This window comes from Vanellus vanellus (genome assembly GCF_965231255.1).
Source record: "Vanellus vanellus genome assembly, chromosome: 1".
Classification (NCBI taxonomy): Eukaryota; Metazoa; Chordata; class Aves; order Charadriiformes; family Charadriidae; genus Vanellus; species Vanellus vanellus.
In genome coordinates, this window is record NC_138905.1 from 2,939,805 (window position 1) to 2,960,975 (window position 21,171).

General features: G+C 44.3%; 1 protein-coding gene across 2 annotated transcripts in view; it reads left to right on the plus strand.

Annotated features, from left to right (window-relative positions):
* The window catches only part of CHCHD3 (coiled-coil-helix-coiled-coil-helix domain containing 3), a 176,865-nt gene that overhangs the window by 148,873 nt on the left and 6,821 nt on the right, over positions 1–21,171 (plus strand). For both annotated transcript variants that reach the window (XM_082486897.1, XM_082486898.1), the window contains exon 7: positions 20,898–21,033. In XM_082486897.1, the coding sequence (XP_082343023.1) occupies positions 20,898–21,033 (136 nt within the window). The remainder of the gene's footprint in view (positions 1–20,897; positions 21,034–21,171) is intronic.

Sequence of the window (21,171 nt, forward strand, 5' to 3'; positions counted from 1 at the left end):
AGTACCCTTCAATTCTTTTTTCACGTCTTATGGCTGGGGACGATGGTCCCGAGTTATCCACGACATCCCGCCGAGGAGCGTAGGACGGGGATGTTTGTAAATTATGCCAGAAAGAGCGCAGAGTGTTAAATACCGTCAACTTGGCTTAAAACCGTGGAGCTTTTCTTTGCGGCAGAGGTATTCAAATGGCCTTATTTCTCTTTCTTTCGAACACTTCCGCCCCATCTCCTTGTTGTTAGAATCATAGAATCGTCTAGGTTGGAAGAGACCCTTGGGATCATCGAGTCCAACCATCTACCCTACTCTACAAAGTTCTCCCCTACACCGTATCCCCCAACACCACATCTAAACGTCTCTTAAACACATCCGGGGATGGGGACTCAACCACCTCCCTGGGCAGTCCCCACGGCTGCGTCGCTGCGCGCAGTTGCGCTCACGCCGTGCAGAGGGTGGCACAGCGGTGTGGATTTCAGCAGTGCTGTCGTCTGCTGTCTAACGGCCGTACGCTTCAGGAGTGAGGTGTAAACGGTGGTTTGCAGAGTGGAGGTGACGCTGTCATCCCTCCCGGGTTTAAACCAGCCCGCGTTCAGGACACGTAGAGCTGCTTCAGGTGGGAAGAAAAATTGATAAAAGAGACTACAAATCTTTTCGATCTCTGTTATTTATCTCGCAAGTCCGAGATGCTGTTCCTTTGGAATGCAAAAGGAATAAACCAGAATCCGTTTCCTTTGCTGGCTCCTTACAGCCGGTCCGTGGTCCGGATAGACTGACCTGAGGGCTGCTGTGGCACAGCTCGTTCCAGCAACTTTCTGCGACTGCTTCATATAGGTGATTTTGCTCTGGCACAGCGTTCCCTTTACGGGTGAAACCCTTTACACCGTGCGTGCCTTATGCATGCTCTGAATCGGAGTGAGGAAGCAGAAATTATGTGTTTCTGCCTTTCGGGTGGAGTTGCCTCTTGCTTCAGCAGCTTGCCTTCACGAAGGGACTTGGGTGGTCAGTAGTTACCCTGCCACGGTTGCTCTCCGACCTATAATCATATAAGAGAATAACCTTTGAACAGCTTTAGAATATCAAAATTCTGTAAACCCTTTATTCCGTACATTTACCTACGAAATGATGATCACTTCATAAATGACAAATCTTAGTTCTCCCTACAGCAACAGAGATCTTTAACTGTCTTCCTTTGATCAATACGGTCCATTAGGAATGAAGAGTACTCAACAGAGCCGGATGAAATATTAATTGTGCACTTTTTAGCTAGACGCAGATTCATTCTGAAGGAAGCGGGAGCGGGGGACTCTGGCGTAATAGCTGTGTGTTTTTCTGTTAAGCCCAAAATCGCGGGTCTGTCTGCATGGGGATGTGTGCTTTCGTTGAAGTATTTGAGCTGTAGCGTGAACGTTTAATGTGCTTATTTGGTCAGGAGATAAGTTTGAAGCACTGAATGCGTTCTTTTGAGAGTTAGATTAACTTTTAAAATCCATTATTCAAAATTTACATAGCACATTAATTAAGAGGGCCAAGCCAATTCTTTCCCTGTTTGCCATGATCCTTTTTCTTCCCTTTTGTGTCCTTTCTAAAAATTGTGGGTACATTCATTAAAACACCCTTCAGGCTGTCGCCAGTTTTTCGCACGGTTAGATGCTTTGCGCTCTGGAATGGAGAAAGCAATCTTAACCTGAATTTTAGTGAAGCGCAAAGTCATGACTAAGATTTTTTTTATACGATATGAATGAGCACTTGAAATAACTGAAGATTTTCTGGAAAGTAGGGGAGTTGTAGTAGCATATAGTTATATATATTTATATATAGTTATAGTAGGACAACCACGTGGGCAAACGTGCTCTTTAGCTGAACGTGCCTTTCCTCTTCAGGTGAGACGGGCGGATGTGTTGGACGGGGAAAGCACGCGCTCGTGTTCCAGCACACCACAGCTTTTCTGTATTTGCCTATATAGACACGTTAAGTAATTTTTATAGACTTCCTTATGAAAGCGAGCGAGCGAGCGAAACTCTTCCTTCATGCATCAGTGGCCAACAGTTAAATTGGCGTGTTCCCTAGTTTTGTGTGCTGGTAATCAACCAAGTCCCCTGAAAATTGATGGATGCGCTCATTAAGGGCAGTTCTTGCTGCTGGCTGCAGTTTCGGGAGCCACTCACGACCGACGAGGACGGGCTCTTCGCGGCGTAGCTGGCACGCAGCGCTCTGCAGCGGGACATCTGGCTTCGTGCTCCCTTTCAAGGACTAAAGCCTCTTGTTTTAATACGTTAAGCATCCTTTGTTGGGATTTTGTATAAACACGAATAAATGATTTCCCAATTACGGTATTAAGCCAAGGAAGGTTAAAACCCACGGTCTCTTCTTTTTATTATTAATTTGTTCTGTATTTTGTAATCTGCTGCTGCCGAGATTTACGAATACCTTTTCTAAGGAGGTTTTTTATGAGTCCAAGCCATCTGTAGGCTCAAAGCCTACAAATCTCGCAACCCCCACTTCGGAGCGCGCGGCGGCAAGCCTCGCTGGAAGGGAGCGTGCTTTGCAGAGTTGATGGTAGCGTTGTGTTGGGTTTTTTTTAAGAAGCCTACACCTGTTTCTGCTTACAGGGTGACGAATGAATTGCCAATTACCTCTACATGTTAGAACATGACATTTCATATTGCGGGCGCTCGTGCTATCTGTTCAGTTAAGGCCCCCAACTATGTAACCAGCCGTTCCGAAATCACGGGGTTGGGAAGAGAGCAATCCTCGATCGGTCGCTAATACTGCTGCGCGCGCAAGCTGCGGGAAGGGAGGTCAGTGCCACCGACCTTTGGGTTCCCATCAGAGCTCTTGAACAAGATGAAGCGATCAAAGCAGGATGCCAGGACATCAGCGCGGTCTCATTACTTTGGAAGCTGCGTGCACAGATGCTGCTGTTGCTGCATCGGGCGGCACTGATTTACATTCATAACACCTCCATTACATCTCATTTGCTGCTACTTGTAATTAACAAGTTCTTCCCCCCCCCCCCCCCCCCTTTTTTTTTCCCTCCCTTCCAGTAGTGTTGGGCTAAAACAGGGGGGAAAAAAATTAAACCGCAGTCATTCTGCGGTTACAAACACAATTGTAAGGCCAAAATATGCATTAATCGTTTGGGGAAATAATATCAAACCGTATGCTTTGTTGCAAAGCGCTGTCACACGCAGAAAATAAGATTTGTAAAAATAGTATTAGGGTGTCTTATGAAATAGTTAAGATGTCTTATTGCCTCCTCGTTCACACGAGATTGGTTCAAAAGTACAACTTTTGTCTTTAATTGCTGGGGGTAAAAATTATTACCGGACTTGAAAATTGGGGCACCTGGTGGGTATATTGGACCTACCTTACTCTGTAGCTCTGAAAGGCTAAATGGTATTAAAAATGCTTTATTTATTTTTTCTGCTCTGGGAAGTTGGTAAGACATTAGCCATGCGGAGAACGGGAGCTCTAATTGCTCCTTCCCTGAGCAGAGCTGCACTTTTAATTGCAGTTTATCTTCCAGTATTGCTTTTTATCTTCCTGTCTGCTTAGGGCAGTCCAAATTGAGATGAATCTCAATCCGATTTGGACCTCGGTTAGCAGTCAAGGTTTCAGCACAATGTGTCCGTCGGGCCTGGACAGGCGTCTCCGCATCTTCCAACACTCATCCAGAAATCCGGTGCTCTTTCATTTACATTTTTAAAGCAAAATCCTTATGCTCAGAAACATCAGAACAGCAGAAACGCCGCTGGTTCCAGAACCAGATTGCATTTATTTAATGCCGATCTCACGTCTTTGTGTCTCGACCCATCGCAGATATTGGCAACGCGGAGCGCAGAGCTGCAGCTGGCAACATCTGGAGAAGGGGCTGCTGCAGTGGTTGGCATCTGGGAGGGCGGTACCTGGGGAGGTGGCACAGGGCGGTCATGTCGTGGGCGTCGCTCCTCTCCTCTGATAAAGGAGGAATTTCATTTCCTTGCAGTCGTTCTGGGCTGCTCAGACAAATAAATAAAATTGTGCCGGGTTGCGCTTGATTAACTCCGAATTTTTTTGTTGAGCGCAAAACTGTGCAGCAGGCGGTTGGCAACACGAATGCCACGTGGATGTGGGATCACGGAGAAGCCTTTATAGGTCTGCCTGGGATTTATGCTTTTTTTTGTGTATTAGAATACCTAACAAATTGCCTGCCTCATGTAAATTTAGCTTTAATTAGTCCATCTAGGTGCTACCGTAATAAAAATAATGAAAGGACCTGTGTAGATGTGACATAAGGGCATAGAGTTATCCCTCAAGGTTAAGGGACTTGGCTGAGGTCAGCAGGGTAATATGTGCCGAATCTCAGTCTAGAATTAAGTGGTTAATGACTGCCATTTTTTACACAAATCTTACAGGCCGTCCTTCCTAATACAGTATGTATTTTTTTCAGTGACCTGATTGCTGTGCATTTACAGGTGAGAAGTTATAACAGTCCCCAAACTTTTGTTTTCCATCTTACCTAGAATCAAGCAGTGATATTTTGGCTTTCTTTGTTCGTCCTGTCAGTAGCACTTCCAGCATAAAATAATTTCGTTTTTTAAAAATGTAATTTTGTTTCTTAAGCAGTTCCATTCTCCAGGAGTTGACCAGGGCACCAGAATGTACATTTTCATATGGCTTTGAACAGAGGAGCGGCACCAATCCTGCTCTCAGCAGCATTACTACTTCTTTCTACCCCCAAACTTACACAGTTTGTCAATTATTCTCCTGTGACCAGAGAAAATTCGACATTTTGACTGCTGAATTTTAGACGGTAGTTGCCTTTTGGGAATATGACCATTTTGAAATGATTTCCCAGAAGATACAAGTCTGGAAAAAAATTTCTTTCTCTTTTTTTTTTTTTTTTTTTTTTTTTTAGCCTGAAATTCCCAGCAAGCTTTCCCAATTGGCATTTTTAAACACAACCAGTGGAAGTCAAATAATTGCTGAGAAGTAGCTCTGCAGCTACTCGCAGAGCCACTGGTGTGACTGTCCACACTCTTTGCACGGGGTATCACACCTGCCTTGGTGTAGGAGACCGAAGCTCTGATCCGTAGACTGCAAAATCCTAAATGTAACAGGGCTCTACGTCTGTGGCTCGTAGGAAATGAGCCCATTGCTTTTAGACGTGTAAATAGTGTGTTACTGTGCCGTGGTGGCCACGGAGCTAAGGGTTAGCCATGTTAGTTGGAAGTACTCAGGTCCAACAAGATAGTCTATCCCCCTAGCAGAAAATTCAAGTTTTACTTATATTTAGTTATGCTGTGCTCTTATTTGACGCATGTCCTTTACAGGATTTTTTTTTTCCTGATGTTCTGCCGATGTTTTCTTTAAATTTTGCCCTGTTATTCTCAGTACTCCTCAATGCGAAATGCCAAATTATTTTCTGAATGTGCTTTTTGAGTCTTCCAGTGGTCACCACTGCATTTTTAAAGTGTGAGTCCTGACAACTATGTAAGAAAATGCATACATTGGTCATGAAATGTCCTTACCAATTTTTTGAAGGCTTTTACAGTGTCTTGATAAATGCGTGTTCGGATTTTCTTGAGCACGAGCTTCCTTCTTAAGCAAATCACAACTCTTCTCCTGCCTGTTTTGAAGAGGGGATTTCCTAAATATTTTTGGTTTCCTTTGGCATTACAAAACTTTTTGGCTTGTGTAGATGTGACCTGATATTTATGTTCCGTGCTGCACACTTAGAAGCATGAAAAGTACACCACCTTCTAACCCTGAAAGAGCATAAGACGACACAAAGCTGTTCAGTAGGAGAGATTTTTTCCCCGTTACTGTTCGTGGAGCGGTTGAGCGTTTGTGGGGTTTTGTCAATTCAAGCGCCATGTGCCTCTACAGCGGATCTATAGCTGAAATTGGAAAACTTGTCAATGTTTTAAAAAAAAAAAAATCATAAAGATGCGCTCTGTCTCCCTGTCCTCTGCTGTTCGGTTCGTCTGCCTGCAATATAAAATGGAAGTAGAGTCCTGAAACCTTTAAAGCACACATTGAAGCCTGGGGGAAGGAACTGAACAAAACAGATACAAGTAATATGTGTATCTTTAAGGAGACCACTCGAGCGCCACGTCTGTGGCTATAAACTTTATAAAGATGGACTCCCCTGTCAAGGGTGTGTTAAGACGGATAATATTCCGTAGCAAATGCTGCACTGTGCCGTATGCATTACTGGAAGCAAAAGAAGATCAGGATCGAAAGGTTTTGCGAGACAGGCTTTATAGATCCGTGTGTAATAGAGTACCTCTCTGTCTACACCGCTTCGCTGTTAGCGAAATCTTGCTCTTGCACGGGTTGATGAAATGCGGTCCCTTTTCTTCCGTCACATCCATTCTTCTCCCTCGGCCTTGACTAGACACAGGACTTTGGCCAAAACATTGTTATAACCCTCTCAATAAAAAGATGCAGTCAACGCGGTCAATGTAGATTTTAAAAACAAGTTCTTTATAGATAAATTCCTTGTCAAATGAATACAGTTCACCAGCTCTTCTCTACTGAATATTTTGGCTCCCTGAGGTGGAGAGATTGCAGGTATTCTTCTGGACAGTCTACAAAAGAGGTTTTGGTGGTTTTTCAACAGAATCGATTAAGGATAAACCTAATCTATGTAATGGCTCTATCCCAAGTTCTTTTCATTTTAAACCTGGAGAGTTGTAACTCCCCTCTGGATGCGTAACGTGACACTGCACGGGGCAGCAATAGTCCTCAGGTTCCTCAGCACCCGGTAAACCTCGGGTTTAGGCAGATGAAGTTGCTGTTTCTTTTTGGGTCCTTGCAATATGGACGTGTGAAAGTCAACCTACACCATCAGCCTCTTGTTCTGGATATGCACTGTAAAATAATTGTTTTCAGATAATATCCAAATTAATAGAGGTCAGGCATTACTCCTCCTTCTCTTCAATAGGACGAGTGTACTACTGAAATGTTTGTTAGTTCTGTCAGACTTTGAGGTCGGTGCTGGGGACGGACTTTGTATCAGGGCCCGTTGCAGTAGGACAGGGGGTAATGGCTTTAAGCTAAACGAGGGGAGATTCAGACTAGCTACAAGGAAGACATTTTTTATGCTGAGGGTGGTGAGGCACTGGCCCAGGTTGCCCAGAGAGGTGGTGGCTGCCCCATCCCTGGAAACGTTCCAGGTCAGGCTGGATGGGGCTCTGAGCGACCTGATCTAGTGGAAGATGTCCCTGCTCATGACATGGGGGTTGGACTAGATGGCCTTTAAAGGTCCCTTCCAACCCAAACCATACTAGGATTCTATGCATAGATCTCTGCTAAAAGGAACTACTGAAATACTGATAATTTGCAGTTCTTACTACAGTTTCTGGAACACGAAACGCGTTTTCCTGGGGTCTCTGTTTTGTGTGTGAAAATCCCTGTTGTGGTACAATATACATTTCTCATGCTGGACCCACTGCAAAGCGTAATCATTTTATCGTGTATTGAAAGAAATAAGAAAAGCAGTTATTTCTTTAAAACTTTCCTTGCCACTTAACGTGCCTCCCAGTTTCGAGCCATTTAGGAGATCCATTAAGCCACTGGGTTGCTCCTATGCATGCATTAGTAACAGAGCCCGTGTAATATGGAACAGGCTTGCTATATCATGGACACGTTTATGAAGATTGATAACAGCCAGGGTTCAGTGTTAACTTTTATTGTCAAACAGGCTGCAGGAGAAACTGCCTGGTATTGCTTTTGCTTTGATTTATGAAAAGGTTGCTGCATGAAAAAGACATCACATAAAATAGCTCTGCTGGCAGTAGCATTATAAAATAGGGCCGTAAGTAGACCAAACAATAACTAACTATAATTATGTTCATTATTGTCTCTCTCAGCTCTCTCTGCCTTTGGTGGGGTGCTTGCACTTGCTACCACGCTAGCTTTAAAGCGGACTCACCTTGCCCGCAAAGTGGGATGAGCGTGATAAAATCCCGCTGGTTTATATGGGCAGAACCCCCTCCCCCCCCAAAGAGACCTTTTTTTGTTTGTGCCGCGAAATGAAAGAGGTCGTTTAGATTTTACATACTTGCCGAAGTGACAACAGGAGGAGGAGGACGAAAGACCTTTAGAAAAAAAATCTCTGTTTCTGTTACAATTTCCATCACTGAGATATTTTGCCTGAAATTATTACTGTTCTCCTGGAAGGATTATTTCAGAATGTGTTCTATTTAGACCCCCTAAAACCAAAACCAGGAAGCCCAGCGTAATGGCAAAGATCACCAGTTTTCATCTGTAGACGGCAAGAAGAATGATTTTCTTTCTCATAGCCTAGTACCGTCCTTTGTAACGAGATGTGCTGCAGCAGGAGCAAGTTGAGTTCTTCAGTTAGCAGTAATTAGCAGTAAAACTTTAGTGAGAATCAGTTGAAATCAAGGGGCATGACCCAACTGGGAAAAACTTTAGTGGTTCGTCTAAAGTTTGTCAAACTTGAGGTACTTTAACTAAAAAGCATTCCTCTACCAAACTATCTGAAGACCTCGGCCAAAAAAATAGCAACTTAAAAATCATACGTGGTAAGGTTATGAAACGCAAGGTATCAGAATCACTTCCTTGGATCAGACTGAAGTTCCATTAAATAATCCAGTGTTTAATTAATGCTGCCAGCACACAGCAAACGCGTAAGGAGAGACCTTTGTAAGCTCTTTGTGAGTTGGCAATGATGGTTCCCTGCAATACCCTCCGCCTTCTGGTGTTAAACTGCTTTCCAGATACCTTCATGTCTCAGGGAGACATCCACCGGTAAGCAGTGAAAAATTATTGGGTGAAAAGTAATTAAAAAAATAATGAAAATAATGGAAAAGATGAACGTTGTTCTTTACAACTCATCTTTCCAAGTTCAGTTCATGATTTGTTCACGGTGAGAGGTGCGTTTTCCCTACTAGGATGCTAAAAGGGGTGTTGAGGGCGTTATGTTTCCATATTTCTACAACACATCGTACAAGTGCATTAAAACTAAGATATATTATAGCAAGGTCCAGTACCCACTTATTATCAGCGTGTTCACAGGGTCATTATTGCTCTCTGTGCGTGTTTGCTAACACGTTATTGTTGTCGCAGCCCAGCTGATTGTATTTTATGTAAGGGGTGGCTCGCCACAGCCCGGTGCAAGAGCCGGGGAAGCGAACATCACCTCTATAACTTCACAGAATCACGGAGTTTCAGAGTTGGAAGGGACCTCTAGAGATCATCCAGCCCAACTCCCCTGCCAAAGCAGGACTGCCCAGAGCACATCGCTCAGGACCGCATCCAGGCGGGTCTTGAAAATCTCCAGAGAAGGGGACTCCACAACCTCCCTGGGCAGCCTGTGCCACTGCTCTGGCACCCGAACCGTAAAGACGTTTTTCCGTGTATTTGAACGGAACTTCCTATGTTCCAACTTGTGCCCATTGCCCCTCGTCCTGTCACTGGGAACCACTGAAAAGAGCCTGGCTCCATCCTCCTTCAGCCCACCCTTTAGATACCTGTACGCCATAATAAGGTCTCCCCTCAGCCTTCTCTTCTCCAGGCTAAAGAGTCCCAGCGCTCTCAGCCTTTCCTCATACGGGAGATGCTCCAAGCCCTCAATCATCTCAGTTGCCCTTCACTGGACTCGCTCCAGCAGTTCCCTGTCCCTCTTGAACTGGGGAGCCCCAAACTGGACACAGTATTCCAGTTGTGGCCTCACCAGTGCAGAGTAGAGGGGAATGACCTCCCTCGACCTACTGGCCACACTCTTCCCTATGCAGCCCAGGATTCCACTGGCCTTTTTGGCAACAAGGGCACATTGCTGGGCCGTGGATAATTTACTGTCTACCAGGACCCCCAGATCCTTCTCCTCAGAACTACTTCCCAGCAGGTCCACCCCTAACCTATACTGGTGCTTTGCATTCTTCCTCCCCAGGTGCAGGACCTTGCACTTGCTTTTGTTGAACCTCATCAGGTTCTTCTCTGCCCAGCTCTCCAGCCTGTCCAGGGCACGCTGGATGGCGGCACAGTGAACTTATCACAGTGAATCCAAACCTTTTACATTAAATAACTTCATGCCCACATGAAAAATCAGCATTTATTCTACTATCTCTTAAGATTGCAACCTTCAGTTCCCCCAAGTAATCATCACCCCTGGGAGCAGTGATGCTTGAAGTGTTTAACTGTTGATTGCTTTTTCTGCACGCTACTTCTACTCATAATATCTCTTATTTTTTGGTCAGTAACAGGCTTTCGGGCCTCTCACGGCTGAAGAAAATAGTTAAACATATATTGCTCTAGAGAGTAATATTTGGATAATAAAGTGCCCCGAGTTTAGTGTCATGTGGTGCTTACATTGAGTGCAGGAATTGACCTTGATGAGAAATGGGTTTCCTTATTAGAACACATTATATAGCACCTAGATAAAGGGAAAGGTGGGTTTTGGTGTAGTAATGTAAGGTGCTGTGAAGGTTAGGAAGATCTTCCATTAGGAAGAAGTTTTTCATTTGGAGGGTGGTGAGGCACTGGCACAGGTTGCCCAGAGAGGCTGTTGAGGCCCCATCCCTGGAGGTGTTCAAGGCCAGGCTGGACGTGGCCCTGGGCAACCTGGTCTAGTGGGAGGTGTCCCTGCCCATGGCAGGGGGCTTGGAACTCGATGATCTTCAAGGTCCTTTCCAACCTAAACCATTCTATGATTCTGTGATTCTATGAAGATTTTATTACTGCGATTTTGGGATGATAGTGTTACTCATGAGTTTACAAAGCCTGATGTGAATTGCACGGATCTTGGAAAACACGTGGCGGGAACAAATCTCCAGCCTGGAGTTGCTGCCGTGCTTTTTGTTTATGCTGCTCATTTGGGATTTTGGTCTTTGTTTAGGTCTGTCTATACTCTTTGTGTGTGTGTGTGTGCTTTACGCACACAGTGATGTAACATTACTGTGGGAAATTTAACATAGGGACAGGAATAAAATTTCAATGGAAGTGTATAAAACTGTATATTTTTGCCACCTCCATATAGAAGCAGCTTTCAAACTGTCGCAAAATTAATTTTTCCTTTAAAAATTAGAAATATTCTGTTGTATCTGTGGAATATTCTGTTGTAGCTCTGTGGAAAGGGACCTGGGAGTCCTGGTGAACAACAGGATGCCCATGAACCAGCAATGGGCCCTGATGGCCAAGAAGGCCAATGGCATCCTGGGGGGCATCAAGCAGAGCATGGGCAGCAGGTCGAGGGAGGTCATCCTCCCCTCTACTCTGCCCTGGTGAGGCCACATCTGGAGTATTGTGTCCAGTTCTGGGCTCCCCGGTTCAAGAAGGACAGGGAACTGCTGGAGAGGGTCCAGCAAAGGGCTACAAAGATGATGAGGGGACTGGAGCATCTCTCTGCTGAGGACAGGCTGAGGGACTTGGGGCTTTTTAGTCTGGAGAAAAGAAGATTGAGGGGGGATCTTATTAATGTTTATCAATCCTTAAAGGGAGGGTGCCGGGGGGATGGGAACAGGCTTTTTTTCAGCGGTGCCCAGTGACAGGACAAGAGGGAACGGGCACAAACTTGACCATAGGAAGTTCCATCCCAACCTGAGGAGGGACTTCTCTCCTGTGGGGGCGGCAGAGCACTGGCACAGCTGCCCAGAGAGGTGGGGGAGTCTCCCCCTCTGGAGCCATTCCAAACCCGCCTGGACGTGTCCTGTGCCACTGCTGGAGGTGCCCCTGCTCTGGCGGGGGGTGGGATTGGGGGACAGCAATGTTGCAAACCACCGGCGTCAGCCACTTTGGTGAGAAACGTCAGTCAAAGCATCAATTAAATTTCCCAAAGACTAGATCTACCTTAGCATGAGCTCTAGCTAGATCTGAAGAGAGCGGTAATTCCCTTGCTGCCTGGTACCTCCTAAACCTCCACAGTGCCAAAAAGCCCCCCAGAAGTCCTAATGATAAGAAATGGCGCTGCCTGGTGACGTTTGCCGTGGCGATCTTTGACTTGGTGCTCACGAACAGCTGAGCAAGTGGAATCTCGCCAGTCTTCATTAAATAATTTTTAGGGCGGAGTAATGAGACAGAGCTCAAGTGATGCCACGTGCGAACTCTAAAAATAATTTGTGATCTGAATTTACATTTGCTCGAAATGCAAGCGTTGATGTGCTGATCACGTATGCAGGAAAGTGAGGGGGTTTTACTCAATTCAGACTGAGCAGATTTGACTCTCGCGGCGGGATTAGTTTGGTTTTTATTCTGCCGAGTGGTTGGACAGGCTTACATATGTCCGAGGTGATCGTTCTTCCTCTCTTAACTCGCCAAAGATAGGAACTTGTTTTGATCAGTGGAAGCCCAAGGAGTTCTTTTTATACCCTATACAGCATATAGGTGCATGACATGGCTACAATATATTCCATGTAGATAAAACCGCTCCTTCCAGAGTTTCATGTGATTAAAGACTGTACGCTAACTTTCCTTCACTGTAAAGGCATGCGTGCCCCCGTAGAAGTTTAAAGTTTATATCATTATCATCCATGTGATTGTTTATTTTAGTATCCCGCTATTCAAGAAAAAAAAAAATGTTCCTTGAACTAAAAAAAAAAACATGCATTCTAAATTTGGGTAATTCCAACATGTGGTTCGCTTTGCAGCTGCAAGGACCAGCTGTGTGTAAGGTACGTTTGTATAACAATATGTTGGTGTACTTTGTATTTTAAGGGGTTTTTTGTTCTTTTTTTTTTTTTCAGGGAGGGGAATTTTATAAACAAATAGTGATTTGGGATGATGAAAGTCAATGAATATCAATTTGAATAAAGGTATTCAATCTAATTTTGTCTGTCAGGGTTGATGGAAGTCTTCTATTCCTTTGAAGACTTGATCATTAAGAGATTTGGAGTAGGAGCAGTCACAGACAATGACTAGCGGTACCCCTGGCTTGCTGGGCAATGCCTAGGAGTGGGTATTTAAGGAATGCTGTAAAACTGGGGGAAGTATGCAGTGATACCATTTTCCCCCAAACAAGTAGTGGAGTGGGGCTTTCGTGAAGCCAAACATCGTATTTTTGCTTCTAGTCTCTTGATGGACTTCTCTTATGTTACTGTATAATTATGTTTTCAACCCCAGTGGGCTTACGATAACCCCAGTATAGAATCACAGAATGGTTTGGGTTGGAAGGGACCTTTAAAGGCCATCTGGTCCAACCCCATGCTATGGGCAGGGACATCTTCCACTAGATCAGGTTGCTCAGAGCCCCATCCAGCCTGACCTGGAACGTTTCCAGGGATGGGGCAGCCACCACCTCTCTGGGCAACCTGGGCCAGTGCCTCACCGCTCTCAGTGTAAAAAATGTCATCCTTGTATCTAGTCTAAATCTCCCCTCTTTTAGTTTAAAGCCATTAGCCCTGTCCTACTGCAACAGGCCCTGATAAAAAGTCTGTCCCCATCGTTCCTGTAGGCCCCCTTCAGGTACTGCAAGGCAGCAGTAAGGTCTCCCCGGAGCCTTCTCTTCTCCAGGCTGAACAACCCCAACTCTCTCAGCCTCTCCTCTGATCATCTTTGGGGCCCTCCTCTTGACCCGCTCCAACAGGCCCATGTCCTTCCTCTTTTGGGGGTCCCCGAGGTGGAGGGGCACTTCAGGGGGGTCTCCCCAGAGCAGAGTGGAGCAGAGGGGCAGTAACCCCAAGCAGTGAGTACCAGCTTTTCATCATGTGTTGTTTGGAAGAGGCTTGAATTATGTTTTCTTTGTAAATCTACTGCTAGAAACCCTCACGGGCTGCCTCTCTACCGAATGCCATCGGTGATTTCACAGATCCATCTCAAGTTCACCTCCAATTGCCTAATCCTAATTAGGATTCACAACCAGGAAATCTTTTCTGATCCTCATCCTCATTTCTTCCTGTTGTAAGTCCCAGCCCAACACGGGGGTTTAAGAATGTGCATAACTTTGCACGTGCAAATGTGGAATTACTCGTTTCTTGAAGTTCGGCTCATATTTATGTGCTTTGCCAGAGTTGAGATTGTATATTGTCTCCGTTAATCTTAGAGGTGCTCCTCCCTCTCTGTGTGCAACAAATAAGTTGTTGCCATACAAGGGATGGTTTCCACTTCGCTTATGCTAAAAGCGGAACCGATATCCTACCAACATACCAGGTGTTTCACCAGGTGGGAAACATTCCGTAGGTAAAAAAAAAGCATCTAAAAAGGTCAATAGTACTATCTGCCAGTCTTCGTTGTTAAACCAGGTTTTTGTCAACATATTGAACTTGACTTAGTGCTCTCTCAACATAATTAAATGTCTGTCTTCGAGCGGTGTGTGCGTGTGAATATGCCGGAATGTGTCTTGCCTCCTCTTCTCATCTCCGTCCCTAAATTTCAAAGGTCACAATGTTTGAACTAGATTTTTATTTGCTTTTAAGAAGGCTGGGTGAGAGGTGAAATAAATGAGAGGATGACAAACGTTTGCCTCTGGTAAGAGTCTAAAAATAACATGGGCAATAATAACGCCGGAGCTGATCACTGGTGGCACAAAAGATCATATATCAGCGGACAGAGTAAGTTGTGTTCCGACTTCTGCATAAGTCATTTCTTTAGTATTACTACACACATTTATCATTCTCAATTGTAGAGCAGAAACGAGTGTGGTTGTCTTCCACCATTTCATCATAGATTCGTTAAGCAAATTCTTTCTTTTACACCTTTTGGAAAAGTCACAGTATGTAGTCAAGTGTAAATAAAAGCAAGAATCAACTCTACAGTACTTGATCTTTTGCTGGCAGCACTTCCCACACGGTAATTTTGAGGGCTCTGTGTGGGCACAGTTTGAGTATGGACTGCTTCATAGCGTCAGTTGTAGATATTCAGAAATCACATCCGTGGTATTACTTCCAAATGATTTTTAGAAGAACATAACCATTTGGTTTGTGCTTTACACATTTCATAATGCACTTTCAAGTCATCACCCACTTAATGTGCGAAGACAATTTTTAAAAATAATTTAATATAAAGAGTAAATTAATTTTAAAACTAAAAATAATGGTGCAGCAGTGAGGACCTTCATTACCATATGGCCTTTTGTTTTTTTCCCCTCTGTTATCTGTTTTGCATCTACTTTCTATACTATAAACAAGTCCTGCAAATTCACTCAGCAGAGATACTGTTGGAAGTGGCACTTTTCGGATGATGTAATCTTAAAAAAAAAGAATAAGCCCCTCACCACCACCTTTTTGTGTCATGATGGAAAATACCGCTGTCTTGCTGCTGTTTCAGACTTGTCGCTTACGCTTCATCTTTGAGCTGACCTTCTCTCTAGGTCTTCTCAGCTGGGCTTACGTTTCGCTCTTGCCGACTCTTTATGCAAAACATCTCAAACATGACCTTTCTTGTCCATCTGCTCAGCTAAATCCGTCACAACTCAGGCTACCAGTTACCGCAACATTTTTTTTTTTTTAGTATTAATATTATTATTATTTTTGTTTGCCCCCTGGCCACGAGAAGGGAAATCGTGCCCTGACGATGTCTGTTCAGAGCAGTGCTGCAGATAATTTCCTACCCCGGCTTCACGCCATCTCCTTCATCCTGCCACTGGTTTCCACATCAGTGTTATCCTGTGCAAGTCACACGTCTTCACTTGTAACGCCCTTCGTGTCCCATTTCTGCTTCCTGGCAGTCTCCAGTTCCCTATTTACTTTCTCTCTGGACCGCTCCTGATGCCACTGTCCACCCCTCACTCATCCACTTTTCAAACAAGCACCAAGTTTCGCTCTTTCTCAGAAGGAATTTCTGCCGGACGTAGGCAACGTTGATTGATTAACTGCCCACAAATCCCTTTAGAAATCCTCTTGGTTGCTCATAAAGCACTTGAAAACTGTGGCTCACTGTCTGTGTATATATATGTGTGTGTATATATATACACTCTCACGATAATAGATATGTATTATCATAGAATCATAGAATGGTTTAGGTTGGAAAGGACCTTGAAGATCATCGAGTTCCAACCCCCCCTGCCATAGGCATATATATGCGTGTGTATATATATACGTCACGATATATAATATAATATAATATAATATAATGTAATGTAATATAATATAATATAATATAATATAATATAATATGCAATATGCAATATGCAATATGTAATATATATTACATGACATAACATAATATAACATAATATATATAATATAATATTGTGAAAATGTGTATACATATGTATTATCCTGAGATTACAGATTGCCTCAGTTTCCTTGTTTCACCATCAGTTTGTTGTTTCTTATCTTTGTGTGTACTATAAACACACTGAGAAAAGAAACATCCTCCTTTTTTGCTCCTTTGCACGCTCCCTAGCACAGTTGGGATCTGGTCACAGCGTGGCTCCTCTCCCACAGCAGAAGGAGTAAATAAAAGAGGTTAGGGCATCACCTCCAGCGCTCTCCTGTGCTGGTGCCTTGGGTCTAATTAGCAGCATGTTCATTTACAGGGTTTTGTTTTAGAGCTAACAGTTCCCTGGACAATGCCAGGCATGAGCAGGTGAAAAGCACACACAGATTGTCCTCAGTTTGGATGGGGGTGGGATGGGGATGGGATGGGATGGGGATGTTGATGGGGATGGGATGGGGATGTTGATGGGCATGGGGATGGGGATGGGGATGGGATGGGGATGTTGATGGGGATGGAGATGGGATGGGGATGTTGATGAGGATGGGGATGTTGATGGGGATGGGATGGGGATGGGGATTTTGATGGGGATGGGGATGGGGATGGGATGGGGATGGGGATGGGATGGGATGGGGATGTTGATGGGGATGGGATGGGGATGGGGATGGGATGGGAATGGGGATGGGATGGGGATGGGGATGGGGATGGGATGGGATGGGGATGTTGATGGGGATGGGGATGGGATGGGATGGGGATGTTGATGGGGATGGGGATGGGATGGGGATGGCGATGTTGTTGGCGATGTTGATGGGGATGTTGATGGGGATGGGGATGTTGATGGGAATGGGGATGGGATGGGGATGTTGATGGGGATGGGATGTTGATGGGGATGGGATGGTGATGTTGATGGGGATGGTGATGTTGATGTTGATGGGGATGGGGATGGCAATGGGGATGCGGATGCGCTGAGCTGCTTGTTTGGAGGGGAAGGCAGGATTTTACACTGAAGAGATGCAGGTTGTGCTGTATCGTGCTGCTTGGCCTCAACCCAGAGGATCATCTCTGGTGTGTTTTATTTAGTAGTACAGAGGTGGCCTTAGATGCCAAGGGTTACACAAATAAAAACAGATGCTTTTGATAGCTGTCAGCATTTTAATGAGGAATAAAATTGAGCCCTGGATACTTCTGGCCATTTAATGGCACGATTTTTTGTAATACGTGCTCATTTTTTTGTTGCTATTTTTTTCCCCATATTTTATGACAATTGCCTGAAGTCCTGATCTGGTGGGATTATGCCAGATACCTGCACGGTTGGAGACTCATCAGCGATTCAGATTCCTTCAGTCAGAATGTCAGTTTTATCACAAAACTTGTAAAGCTTACCGTGGTGATTTCAAATTTCCTCTTAAGTAGACATTTTGTTTGAATGCCATGAAGGGGCTCCTTTCTCGGCGCCCCCGGGAGTACAATAAGCTGTGCTCTTTGAGAGAGGCTAGGTGACTACAAAGTTACCTTCATTAAATTTTCTCTTCATGCTTTAGCATAGAATATTTCTTTTTAAAACACTGTCTCCTTTTCTTTTGTGTCTTCATCCTATCACCTTTATGAGATTGCAGTGCATCAGCTTGATGGAAAAAGATGGGTGCGCAGCTCCCTCGGAGGTTTATTCCAGCGCACAGAAATATTCTGCTCGCATGCGAGGAGCTTGAGGAGCAGCTGGGAAAGCGAAAGCAGATCAAGTAATTGTAAACTTAATAAAAACACATCGTTACTAGCGTGCCATGTGGCGCGCGGTGCAGATCAGACCGCGGTTCGTATTGACTTTTGCTAAGAAAGGCATTTGAGATCGTGTGTGTGTTGATTCTGTAAAGTAGTTATTGAGTTGCGCTCAGTGGAGATGGAGATCTGTCAGGGTTCCCTGGCAGCCCTGCTTCACTACTACGGTATGTGTTTTTCCTTCGGTTTAGTTGTGAAGTTCCCAAGTGATTAAATAAATAAATGAATAAACAAAATGATGGGACGCTCTCCCTGCCGCATGTCCCAAAACACAGATCTCTTTCTCAGGACATGGCATGGTCCAGGGAAGGGACCTCCTGCTCGAAGCAGGGTCGGCTCTGGGACCAGACCAGACTGCTTTATCCATTCAAGTGTTTAATACTTCCACATTTTCACTATAGATTCCACATGATTACTGGTTTTGCACTGTTTAGCTTTTCTTACAAGCTTTTGCTTCAGTTGAGCCCCACAGACCCTTAAATACTTCTCTAAAATGACCCTTATTTATAGGAACTTTAGTGAAGTTCTCTGTTGGGGAGATATTTCGTTTCCCCTTTGAGGAGTTTCCTTGCTGTTGGCTGTTCCTGACCATCCATCTGAGAGTCCTGTCGTCCATCACCAACAAGAAATCAATGGCAAAGCCTTCGGTGGGGTTACCATAATGGACATTGCGACCTTCTTTCCTGAACGGGAGATCCTGCAGCACGTGGTTTACGGCCATCTCATGTTAGACAGTAATCTCATTTAGCGTTTTCCCAAAAGTGCAAATAGTGCATTAGGGGAGCGTAACAAGCACAGCGGATCAATACAGAGACGGTGCTCTCCTTCAACAGATTAATCCACGAAAATGGACTTTGTTGACTTGAAGGAAGTGGCCCTGTTCGCATTGAGTTGCATCGGGTCTTGAAGACAAGTCACTGTGGGGCAGGAGATGACATGTCTTAGAGGGCTCCGATACTGTTGGCAACGTAGAGTCTATTGAAGCATTCAGATAGAGGATAATACATCGACTTCGAACGGTCACTAATGGCATGGCTCAGGGAAAAAAGCAATCAAAAAAGCTCCTTAACGTGGGTTGGAGTACCCCCGCTGAAACGGCTTTAAATAGCTTTACAGAATTTATATAGCCAGTGAACAGCAGCCCATTTCCTTTGCTCTTCACCTTTATATAAGAAGTCACTTTAAAATCACTTGTGAATAAAGGCACAGCTAGGTTTACTGTGTGTATTTGTTGTTAACTCATGGTCTATTGTATTGGTTTATCAACCCAGACCAGGGTTTCGGGCATTTAAAAAGAGCTTTGGTTTGGTTGGACCTAAATCACCACCACTTTGAGTCTTACGTCTTCAAAGAGCGTACGTGGTGCTCCCTCTCGTACTCCACCCCGATACAGACCTTGCCACAATCAGTCGGCGTGCAGCAGTTTATGGTCGTACATTTTGATGCCCAACACGCTTTTGAAGTGCTTGCTGATATCAGCAGAGGGGGGATTAAGGGAAAATCCTCATCCGTAAGAGTCTACAGGAGTTTGAACTTCCAGATCGTAAAGTGCGTAAGCACCTGGCACTGCATTTAAATTGTTTTAGGCATTTCACAGATGTACGGTAATGAATGAAAAGAGTAAGAGGGATGTTTTATATGGGTATGTATATATTGGCGCTACATCTTGAGTGATTGCCAAGAAGTCAGTTCCCCGAAGGAACTGCATTGTGCTTCGCATTTCACTTTCTTACTGGAGTAAAATAGAGATCTGCGTCGGCCAATCAGCAAAATAAGAAGGAACAGAATATTCAGCTGAGGATACTGTAGCTGAGGAGTCTCATTTTTTTTATTATTGAACTAAAAGTCGCGTGGGCTGGAATGGACGTTAGAGCAGCCACCGTCGGGCTTTCCTGGTAGGGTCAATGGGAGGGTGCGTTAAGTATGCAGTTCGCAGGCGTAAAGCAAATAGTTGTCTTCAAGGCATATGAACTGCAAATGTTTCTCTAAATTTTCATGTGTTGTTTTCTACCATTGAAATATTTTATCTTTGGTGTGAAAGGGGTTTAACTGCGATTTGATTGTCTCTTATAAAAGTGAGTACCTTATAAAGTATTTATAAAGTAGATGTCCAGTTAGCGTAAAATTTCAATGGACGTTTAATCTCTGAAACACTTCGCCAACCTCCTTTCTTTTGAAATAGGAAAGTATTGTATTCCCGTTTTAATTCTGTGGCACTGTCAGTGTAAATAACATTTTATAGATTAATGCAAATGACAAGATTTTTGTCCAAAAGAGCTTGGATTTTACAGGACAGACTAAAGAAGCTTCAGTGCCTTTGGCTTCCGTTGAAGGCAAAAAGTGTATTGCATCAGCCAAAAAGATGGCAAGAGTGATGAATCTATACAGTAAAGAAAATAGACAAAATTCCTATATAACTTGCACATCTCGCGTCAGGATTAGAATTGAGGTGATGGGAAGGAGGATGCGCCAAAAATAGAGGCTATCATCGGATCAGCAAAAGTGGGTTCCGTAATTTGCTGATGGTAGCAGGATTTTTATATTTTTGAGGTCAACCCAATGGGTGATTTCACTTTCATGCAGGAGCAATATTTAATAAGTAGCAAGATTATACGGTCATAGGACTGTACAGCGATGCAGCTCTCCTGTGGTTCTGTGACTGGTTCTCTGATGTAGGTGAGATCAGATGCGCTTCGTCATTGCTGGGATCTTCAGTTAAGGATGTGTGCTCGTAAGAAGTTGGATGTTAATTTTCTCTGCCAGCTGGAACTTGAGTACTGGATCAGGAGGACACCTGTGGTCCTAACAGCCAGATTTCTGCAGCTCACGTTGATGTTTGCATCTGATGTTACCCACTTCGTAGCCCAAACATCTCTAGAAACAGCCTTTGTTTATATCTTTAAAGTGTTTTCCTTCGCTTCTATTATTTAGTTTACTTCTTTAAAAAAAAAAATAAAAAAAAGAATTACATCTTTCCTGAATTTTTTTCAAGAAGGAAACCAAAACGTTCTGTTCTCTTTCCCCAGGCGATATGAGTCTCATCCAATCTGTGCTGATCTGCAGGATAAAATCCTACAATGTTATCGGCAACACGCTCAGGAGACCCTCAGCTGCTCTGCCCTGGCTAGCCAGTACCTGCATTGTGTCAATCATGCCAAACAGGTGGGTGTAGAAATATTGCCACTGAATTAATCATAGACTCATAGAATGGGTTAGGTTGGAAGGGACCTTAAAGATCATCGAGTTCCAACCCCCCTGCCATGGGCAGGGACACCTCCCACCAGCCCAGGTTGCTCCCAG